General features: G+C 30.7%; 1 protein-coding gene across 1 annotated transcript; it reads right to left on the bottom strand.

Moving 5' to 3' along the window:
- Positions 1-76: 76 nt before the first annotated feature.
- Prp8 (pre-mRNA processing factor 8) lies at positions 77-8094 on the bottom strand. The gene is given in 5 exon segments (XM_027338572.2): positions 77-338; positions 403-1636; positions 1929-5942; positions 5944-6562; positions 6811-8094. Coding segments are annotated over 5 exon segments (7182 nt in total). The 5' UTR covers positions 7971-8094; the 3' UTR covers positions 77-183.
- Between the last annotated feature and the right edge of the window lie 3634 nt (positions 8095-11728).

Below are 11728 nucleotides of genomic sequence, written 5' to 3'. Positions count from 1 at the left end.
CAACAAAATAAGCAAAAACATTTTTTTTCTCAATTCAATTAAAAAAAAATCAATATAGTCCGAAGTTTTTTTTGTAATTATTTTTATTATTAATTCAAGAGTGATGATAAGAATGAATTTTTAATAAAAAAAATGAGAATAAAGAATTCAATAATTTTTTGTTTGTTTTAGTTTCTGTTTTTCTTAAGCAAAAACATCTTCACGATCTGCACCAACATAATCCGATTCATCGATTGTTGTAAAATTTGAAAAATGTGCTGGACGATGAATTTCATGATAGAAAACTTTTGGATTTGATAATTGTAATTCATATTTCATTGATGGATCATGACGTACACCTATGGTAATAAAATAAAACAAAAGATAATTAATTCAATTTAAGGAAAGACCAGAAAAACATACCCATAAAATTATAATTCCATGAACATTGTGCCGGTGTCATATAAAATCCAAGAAAACGATCCGACAAAAGCATCTGTACTTTTTCATAATGTGATGGTAGATAACCTTTTGGATTATTACCACGATCAGTATTTTGACGGCCCCATTCAAATCCGCTTGGTGTCAATTTATAAGCTGTTAATGAACATGAACCCGGTGTAAATGAACAGGTAATGACAATAGTTTTTTCCGAATCCCATGTTTGATTATCCATCATTATTTTAGCATGTGTTGTTACATCTTGTGGTGATAATTGTGGTAATTCATTTGGCTGTGTATGTATCCAACCAAGTGGTTCTAATTCACTTAATAATTCATGTTGTGGTAATTGATTTGGTAAATGTATTGTTTGATGTGTACCCCATTGTGGTGGCATTACAATACAACGAATTTCTTTTACCTGTGGATTATCCGGCGGTGAAATACCATAAATATAACCGGCAATTTGTGTACGAAGATCCGATATGATAATAAATTTTTTCAATACATTTTTCGGTAATATATAAGTATAACCAGTTTCTTTAATATCATCGGATGAAACATAAATATGTTTAGTACGTAAATGAAGATTTGTAGCCGAAATAGCACGAATACGCCATTCAGTTTTACTTGCAAATGATTGTGATTCATAATTCGATGTTGTCGATGTAATAATTTCATCACCATGTTTATTAACAGTTCTGGTTGTTACTGCTGTTAATTGTGATTGTTCTTTAGTTTGTTTTTCAATTTCAGCAATCTGTTGTCGTTGTGCTGATGGTGCCGATATTTCCATACCAAGAATAATATCACGAATTTCTGATTGTGTTAATGATGCTACATTAACATTATTCTTTTTACCATAATCAGCTAAAATTAAATCTTTTAATTGTACTTCAACTTTAATCCATTCTTCATCCGTTAAACTTGGCCAAATATGATGTGGTTCGGTTATGGTTGTTTTATCTGGTTTCAATATTACTTTAGTTCGTTCATTATTTACATGTAATGCACGTAGAATGAGAATCAAACGTGAAAATGCTGTATACGATGAAATTGTTTTCAACCAATCATCATACAGATTAAATAGAATCATTTGTGGTTCAGTTGCTTTAAGAATAAGATCACCAAATTTTTCAACTTTCAAACAAGCTTGAAATGGTAGCTGTAATTCACTTCCTTTGATTACAATATTTGGAAAATCTAATAAATGAACCTAAGGTGAAAAAAAAACAGATTAAATTAATCAATGTTTTCTTAATTAATAAAAATGTCACAGGGATGGGAAATTGAATGGAATCGAAAAATGAAATTTGGTGAATTTCAGCATTCAAGCTGAAACAAAAGCCACCAATCACATTCAACACTATGTTACTGGATAATTCATTTTGGACTTTCATTTTTATCGAATCAAACATTTTCATCATTTCTCAACATCAATAGACAGAGAGAAAAATGATTTGATCCAGAAAAATATAGTCCGTTTTCGAACAAAAAACAATGCTTACCTCTAATGGATCCAACATTCCTTTACGTGTTACAATAATTTGTTTTGGTTGTTCTTCAACCGGTAATGAACGAATCAGTGCAGCAACTTCTTCGGCTGTTTTCCATTTAGCCAATTGACCTAAACGTTTTTGTCCAGCCCAAACACTTGTATGAATAATTTTCAAAAATAATTGTCCAGTTCGCGGATTGAAAATGAAAATAGCACCATTAATTGGTTTTGTTGTTAGATTTCCTTCAAATGTTTTATGTATGGTAACACGATATACATTTGTATCATCAACAAACCATATGATTTGATTGGAAAATAATTCACCATAATTTTGTGATGATAAATATGGTTCAGTTGGTTCAGATGAATAAAGTTGTAAACCTTTACGAATACGTTCTCTCAATACATATAATGCTGGATTAGCTTTCATTATTTTTGCCATTGCTTGTTGTATTAATGGTTTTGAACCAGGAAACCAATTACCATATGCTGAATGTAAATTATAAGCTAAATCGATAGCAATCAATACACCAGTTGGTGATGGATAAATACTCATATTATCGGTTGTATAATCCAAAAATTTCGCACGTGCATAACGTTCAATATCATGTGAATCATAATCACCCCAACGTAACTGGACATCGATCCAATATTTTTGTGTTGTTGTACCATCCATTACATCTTTACTATCAGCCAATAATGATGGTCTTGATACATTCCATTTATATGCAGCAAACAATAGGATATCTGCACAAGAACTATTCATTTTATATGATTTACGTGGATGAATTGTTTCTTTTTGTACGGTTTCAATTTCCAATGCATCTAATTCTTGATCAAAAACTTGACACAAATCCATAACAACACTTTCATGAATTTTTTGCCATAAATGTGCACGAAATATTTGAATTAATGAAATTTTTAGCGTAGGTATTTTTCCATGCATAAATATTCCAGTTAAATCTAATTGAACCTGGAAACCAACATAAACATTTGCACGATTAATTGTTGGTGACCACCATAATGTAAAACGACGATTTGGTATTTGATTTAAACCGGAACGTTGTGCATTTGTTAATTTTTTATATTTCATTGATTCTTCAAAACCACTGGCTTTTTCCCAAAACAAACCTTCCCATGTTGGAAAATATGTTCCTTTGAATAATGTATGTTCAAGGATACCTTCAACACCACCTAATGCCTGGATCATATCGGTACGATAATTATTCAGATTCCATAGTTTACCATCATGACGTTGATGTGTCCACCAAAATGGATTTTGTTTTAAAACTTGATATTGTTTGAAATCTGTACGTACACGCCATCCTTTATCATATGCTAATGTATGACGATCTTTTTGAAATAATGTATTAATACGTGGTATACCACGATCCCAACTATCTTCCAGATCTTCCAATGTTAAACGACGATTTTGTGCTAGCGCTTCTTGACGTTTCAATGCATATTCAGCCCAAACACGTTGTGAATCAATAAATTCTGTTTCCCATGGTTGTATATAACGATAAAGATTCGGTATAACTTGATCTTCATCATGTGACATTCCAGAACGAAAATGTGTTATACCAACATCAGTTTGTTTTGACCAACGTAAATCAGATTGTGGTATTAATACATGACCCATTGAAAGCATACCTAGTCCACCTAATTCTTTTGGTGTATAAAATACAACCGGTGGAAAACGGCTTGGCATTTTTGAATTCAAACCAATTTTAATACGGGTTTGTATTTTATTTTCACATTTTACCAATAAATCTAATAATTCTTGAGTATTAACAACTGCTTCACGAAAATATGTCATCAAACCAATTAATGCTGTATTCCATTTGTTAACAATTTTTGTAAATGTTGTTGAACCAGATGCCATTAGAATTTGTCGTACACGATTATGAAAACGTTGCATTGATTCATCATCAACACGTAGAAAACATTGTGCAGTACGTTCTTTGGTTACTTCATTCTGTAAATTCCATACACCATCTTTATGTACAAATTCTTCTAATGCCATACGACATTTTGGTAGTATTCGACATTCAAAACCACCCATATTGAATAAAAGATTTGGATTATCTTTACTAAAAACTGAAACAAAACTATTATCCCATTGTATTGTTGTTACTGATCTTGGTAAACGATTTTTTATATCCCAAAATACAGCACGACCAAGATTAACATCATGTTTCATCAGACGCATTCGTGCATCTCTTGGCCAACATTTTTTATTATTATAACCAACAATATTTTCATTATTTGGATCAGGATGTTCAGTCAAGTAACGTTGAATCAAATCTCTTGCTTCATCAGCTGTAAAACGAAAAAATACATGTATTCGATCAATATATCTTGAATATAAACGAATTGGATGTGAAATTTCCGTAGCAACATCCTGGTAGGTAAGAAAATCATTTGGCATTTGTGGTGGACCAGCCATTTCACTTGCACGTTGCAACCCGAGTACTAATAAATCCAATACAAGACCATAATATTGAACGATAAATGATGAAAATTGTAATCCACGTATAATACCATATGAATTTGTATGATTCATATCTTTGTAATTGATAACAACATTATTTTTAGCTGTCATATAATCAGCAATATTATGATCAACAATCAAACGTAACAAACGATTCAATAAGGTTAAATCGATTTTTTCATACATTTTTTCAAATTTTGTTTCCAACATAACATTACATTCACCATGTGTTGTATCCCAAACATCCTGTAGATTATTAATACCTTGACACCATTTATAAACTAATAATGGTGGTGGTTCAGAATCAGCCGGTTTTATCCATGCTGGAAATAAATGTCGTTTATCAGCTTCATACCAAAGATATTGATCTAAATATGCATCGGTAATTTTTTCCAATGGTTCAACATCATAAACAGGAACTAAATGTGAATAAAGATCCATAAATTCAATACTAACTTCACGAAATGCACGTTGTGTTAATAGGTGACGTTTAATTCGTGATAATGCTTCATGTGGATTATCATATGCTTGTTCAATTAAACCTAATTCTTCACGTTGTGATTGATTTAATCGAGATTTTACTGAATATGCTTCTTTTAAACGTTCTAATGCTAAAATTAATAATTTTGTATCATGTTTATATGAAAGAGGTGGAAATGGTATCGGTGAAAAACGACGACTTTCCAGCCAATGTACTGTTGTTGTATAAATTGCAACAGCTTCTTCTGCACTAACATATGGACCATCTTTCAGATAATTATGTTGTCGTTCTTGTTCAGCTTTCAAATATAAACGTGTTAAACGTCCAAGATTTTTTTTACAAACAGTTTTATCAACAGTAGCACCACGACGAATACGTTCCCGATTATAATGTGCCGTGTTTGTCCACCAATCAGCTTTCATTTTTACATAACGTAAAATCATATTTTCAATTGGCATCGGTAAACCGGGAACTTTCCACGGTATATTTGCTTTCCAACAACGCCATGCTTCACTCAGATGTTGCAATATAGTTCGTGCTTTATTATGTTTAATACCTTCAGGCATCATATCAACAATATCATGCATAACCGAAGCACGTAATTCCAAATCAAAATGTGATTCAACACGTTGTTTAGTAACAGTTTTTGCAACACCTTTTGAATGTCTACCTTCAAATTGACGTGAAAGAAGATTTCCTAACCAACGTTCCAATAATGGTGTTATACCACGCATAAAAAATAACCAAACACGCCAACTTGGTGCCCAAAAACCACAACCCGGTCCTTTACCAACTGGTCCAGTATTAAATCGATAATATATTAAATGTTTTAAATCTTTACACATTCGTATTTGTCTCATTAATTTATATTTATAACGATACATTCCAGTTAATTGTCCAACATGTGAAAAAATATACTGTAAACCATCAGCCAATTGATATGCATCAACATTATTCAATCGATATTGTACATGACTATCGACAACTAATTTTGTTAGACGAAGAATTTCACGACATAAATGAAAAGCATTACCAAAACGAGATTTTTTTTCTTTCTTTAGTCGTCAATGTTTTTACAGGTTTTAAATTGAAATTATAATCCAAATGTAAATAATTTAGATTTTTTCGATGAATCAATAAATTTAGCATATTATAACCTTGACGACAAACTTGTAGACCAGCTTCAACCCAATCAATAGTTGTTGTTTGAAAAAATTTTGTCGATTTAAATGAACGAAATAGGTAACGTTTTTTCTGCGGTTTTGGTCTTCGATGATGTAATGCATTTAAAACAAAATATTTCAATAGTTTTTGATATGATACACGAACTTTAACCGGCATTCCGGGTGGACAATGTTCACGATACCAACTTTGTACTAATGGAACATCAATAGCACGACGACTACGACCAGAACGTAGATTATAAGGACGTGGTGCCCATAGTAATGATATTCCATTTGCAGTATTATCTGTATATAATGGACATTTTGATAAAATTGGTTCAACTGTTTCGGGTAACATAAATGGTTCATCTTTATCTTCTTCAGGTAATGGTTCATATGAACGATCAATACGACTATGTGAAATTGGATTTATAAGTGGATCAAAATAATAAGCCGGTAGATCAGGATCTTCAGTTTTAATAAAAACAACATTCGGTGTATGATACCTGAATGGAAAAAGAAAAAAAACATGGAAAATGTTATTGATATTCAGCGACTTTGGAAAAATACAACAAAAAAATCTCAAAACTCTTCAAAGCCAATACGCATATCGATTTTGATTTATTCATAATTCCAAAAAATTTTTTCTCATTGAATTTGAATGATAATTTCAAGAGAAAAAATCAAGTTGAATCATGAAAAACTAAGTAAACAATGAAAATTTTACCATAAAACAAAACAAAAAAAAACTTACCATGAAATATAAACATGTTCATTCGGTAGATTATTATAAAGATATGGAAATGCAATACGATATTCAGTACGAATTGGATGACGTATTATTATTTTATTAATATCATTAAATTCATTCCAATCTTCATCGGCTGGATTTATATCCTTGACCAATGGTTCAAATTTTGGTCCACCAGGTATAGCCATATTTAATGCTTTAGCAGTAAAAAATGATGTTGAATCAAATAGATAAAAATAATTATCATCAACCAGATCGGTTAATAATTGATTAGCCAAACGATATAATGTTGCTAATTGTGGTAATGTTAGATTCCAACGACGATATGATGATCCATTAACATGTTTAGTATCAACTAATGGTTTATGATCATAAAACCATTCATAAACATGACGATCTTCTTCTGGATCTAAATCCATTTGTATAGCTTCTAATGGTTCAACATCCAACAGATTATCAGCATAATCTAATGGTGGTTCTTCATCATCGAATGGTGGAAAACGCATACGTTTAAAATGACGACGATCACGTTTTTCTCGACGCATCATAATCCACATTGAACCCCATTGTGCAATATAAATTGGTTCAACTACCCATGGAATTTCATTGACAAATGTTATAGCTCCGGTTATATGATAAAGAACTTGTACATCACGAATCTGTTCCCATGGCATTGGCATATTTTCCAATAGCTTCAATACTGCATGTGGAATATATTTCAATGCGCCTAAATAAACACGTTTATCATGACGATATTTTTTCGATGTCATATCACCATGATCACGTATAATTTTCCTTAGATGTTCAGGTGGCATATCTTCTTTTTGTTGTTCAACAAAACCAAATTTTTTCCTTTCGGCATAACGTTTTGTTTGTAATTGTTGCCATTTTCTAGATTTTTCTTTCAATTCATCATCGGTCAGAAAACTATTACGATTATATTCATTTGATGGTGGTAATGGTAAATTAGCTAAATCTATTTGTTGCGATATGGGTGGCGGTGGTTGTTGTTGCATTTGCGGTATCATTTGTGGTGGTGGTTGTTGCATTTGCGGCATCAATGGTGGTTGTTGTTGTTGTTGCATTGGATGCGGTGGCATATGATGCGGAATAAAATATCCGGGCATCGGTGGTGGTGGATAATGATGTTGATGTCCGGACATGATGATAATCTGTTTGTTTTTAAGTTTGAAACATTCAAAAAGATTTTCTTTTTTTACGAAATTAACGATAATCAAAAACAAAACCAAAACCAAAAAAACCGAGACAATGCACGCGGTGTGCCGCTTTTGGCCGTAAAAAAATTGAGCGAACCGAACGACTGTTCATAAATGATGGAACAAAATTTTGAAAAAAAATTCCAACAGATGTCATTAGTTTATGGATTTTTTTCTTGGAAAAAAGATTCGAAATTTTCCAAAAATTCATTTTGCCAAGAAAAAAAATCCAAGATAAATGATTTTAAATAATCGTCGTCATTATGACCATTTAGACATTTCTGTTTATCCTCACTATTATCATCGGATCATCATCATTCAAAGTTAGTTGGTTCCGGCCAGATATTATCATCATCATTTCCCATTCTAAATGCATCATCATCATCGTCGTCGTCGTTAAAGGACAATTTATTTTGATTTACAGACACGAAATAAATCTGCATGAATCTTCAGGGTTTGAATAGCGAGAGAGAATTTAAAAAAAAAGAAAGATTTTGAAGACTAAAGAAAAAAAATGTTTGTCACACTTTGTAACAAAAACAGTGTGGTGTTTAATGAATTACATTTTCAGTTTCTTTTTATTCTTCTTATTCTTCATCGTCGTTGTCGTCTTCTTTTTTCAATTCCAGTTGAAGATGAAATGGATGTGATTTTAGGAAAGAAAGAGAGAGAAAAAGATAGAATATAAAAAAATTCAAACGCGAAAATCAAGATTAATGGTTAACGATTTTGAGTGGCGGCTATTCAATTTTCTATTCAGTTTTTTTTATTTTCCTTATTGCACTTATGTTTTGTTGATGTTGATGATGATGATTTCAAGCAAAGGATTTGTTCCAAACAAAAGAGACTTTTTCTTTTTGGTCGATCCATTCATGATGATGATGATGATGATGATGATTATAAGACAGTTTTCTTGGTCGTTGGACGGCAATGATGATGATGATGATGATGATAATAATAATGATTATTATCAATGAACATTAGCACTATCATCATCATCATCATCAATTGATTGTGTCACCCACTGGTTTTTGGTCTTCTTCTTCTTCTTCTACATCATGATGATGATCTTTTGTTCGAGGACCATCGTTGATTTAAGTGATCAAAATGATGGACAAGCAAGAGAAAATTGACCAAAATAAAGGATAGAATTTTCATTCAAGAAAATGAGAAAATTCCATTCAATACAAAGAATATCATCAGTGAGCGTAATCAATTTCATTCGAAAAAAAAAATCATTCGGAAGTCCTATTCAACAATGACGTTACCAAATGATAAAAAAACGTTCGAAAGAATTTATTGATGGCCAATCATATATGATATTCTCATCTCTTTTTTTCGGTCCATAAAATCATTTGTTGTTGGAACAAATTTCTTCTTTTGACAAAAACGATGACGACGATTATAATCATCAACAACAAAAGAATCGAGAAAAATTGCAACAACAATAGAAAACAACAACAACAACGTGATTTATGCTGCTTTAACGATAAAGACGACGAAAAGAAAATACAATAATGGCAATGATTGAACAAAGTGTTTCCAAATGCTGATGTTGACAATGATGATGATAATGATGAAAATAAGATAGGAATTAAAACGACAACAATATTTTCTATGTTTTTTTACGATCTTCTTTTTTTTCGCGAAAGAATTCAATTCAATTGAATAAAAAATTCTATCGCGTCACTCGCTATATCTTCGGACATTGTTAATGATGATGATGTAAATCTTCGAATGGTATAATCATCATCATTATCAACAACAACAACAACAACAACATTGATGGTGGTAAGTTCTGTTGTTGTATGTTTTTTTTGTTTTGTTTTTGTTTAATTTAATTTAAATAAACAAGCCCACAATATCAATGTTATTTATCTATCTATCTATGTCACTAATTTTATCTATTTCTATATCCCCATATCTCTATATAGTGAGCCTTTTTATACCATCATCATCATCATCATCATCATCCAGACAAGAAAAAGAAATAGAAATTAAGGAAATGAATCTTTTTAATATGAAAAACTTAAATCTGTCTGCAAGTATGTTTAATGTTATGTTATGTAATTAGATTAACAATTTAAATTTTTGTTTTTGTTTTTCTTGTTGTTTTCCTATTCATTCATTCAATCATTCTGGATCCAACAAAAAAATCAGCTTGTCAGCTTTATCTCAGTCAGATTTTCGAACGAAAAACGATGTAACATTCGAAATTCTCGTTCTCATTCACTTTTCATAAACGACATGACATGATGATGATGATGATAATGGCAAGAATAATGGCAAGAAAAAATAATAATAATTTATCATCGACCGAACGAAAAAAACAGCAACAACAACAACAACAACAACAACAAAAAACTGCAATTGTCGAGAATCAAGAATTCATTCATTTTTTTTTCAACGAATATTAATTGTTCATGATTGTTTTCTCATGATGGAACAACATTATATATGAAACATATGTACCATTGAAAGATGTAAAAGAACATGACGCACACACATTGAATGTTTCAACCAACAACCCAACGGGGTGAAACAATGACGAAGACTTTATGTGTCATGTTTCATTTGGAAAAAAATGAATGAATGGATGGATGTTTAGCTTGTTTCTTTTTTGTTGTTTGATGTTGTTGAAAGAATTTTTTCCTCATCCCGAAATATTTGATGCAACAAGAAGAAGAATGTTTCATTTTTCTGGCCTAATTCAATTTGACTGATGATGATGATGATGATGAGACTGACTTTTGACACTGATATTGATTTCAAATGTTGAAAAAATTTTCTCAACATTGCAAGTAATGGAAAAAAACAACAACCAAATGGAGAAAAAAACAAAGGGTTATATGATTGAAATACAGGTTTGGTTAATTAAATTCCAGCCAAAAAAAAAGTAACAAAACAAACGAAATGGTAATGAGAATTTGGAAACATTGAATGAATGAATGAACGAAGAAAGAAAGTTTTTTGCTTGATAAAGCATTCAGCAGAAAAAAATGAAAAAGAATTTCAAGCTTCAGGTAATGTCCGGGCATCCAATCATTCATTCATTCATTCATTCAACATTTGAATCGATCATTTCCGATCTATTGATCAAATTAGATCCATTCATTCATTGATTGATTGAAAAGGAAAAGTTAATCAAAATAGAAAAAAATTATTATTATTACCTGAGGTATATTTTAGCGAAAAAAATATCAACATCAAAACCGAATCGAAACTAATAATGATGATGGATTTAATTAAAACGAAGTAATCATCATCATCATCACAAGATGTTTGTTGTTTGTGTTTGTGTATTTGGCTTTTTTTTACAAAACAAAAAAGTTATTTCTGATTATTATTATTACTTTTGGATTCAGTTCATGACTATAGTTTACTTAGGTTAGGTTGATGACCATGACTTTTTTTTTTTTTTTTTTTTTTTTTTTTTTTTAGGAGCTTAACTCCAAAATTTTATTAATATTTTTTAAAAAAAAAAAAGAAAAAAGTATAAGATAAAGAAAGAAAAAAAAAAAAGGAAAAATTTTTTAACAATTTAGTTTTAATGTAAAAATATGGTGGAAAAATAAAGTTTTGTATAACGACTATTGAGTATTGAAATTATGTTCTCACATTATAGATGAGTTTAAGTTTATTAATTTTTTATGTATATCCATTGCGAATTGTTCGAATTTGTTTTCTCGTAATAAATTTACCAT

This window comes from Dermatophagoides pteronyssinus, unplaced genomic scaffold (assembly GCF_027571235.1).
Source record: "Dermatophagoides pteronyssinus isolate colony J.1.1.1.1 unplaced genomic scaffold, Derpt_VIB-CSIC_2022.12 sq0019, whole genome shotgun sequence".
Classification (NCBI taxonomy): domain Eukaryota; kingdom Metazoa; phylum Arthropoda; class Arachnida; order Sarcoptiformes; family Pyroglyphidae; genus Dermatophagoides; species Dermatophagoides pteronyssinus.
The sequence above is the reverse complement of the archived record's forward strand: the minus strand, read 5'-3'. Positions and strand labels throughout refer to the sequence as shown.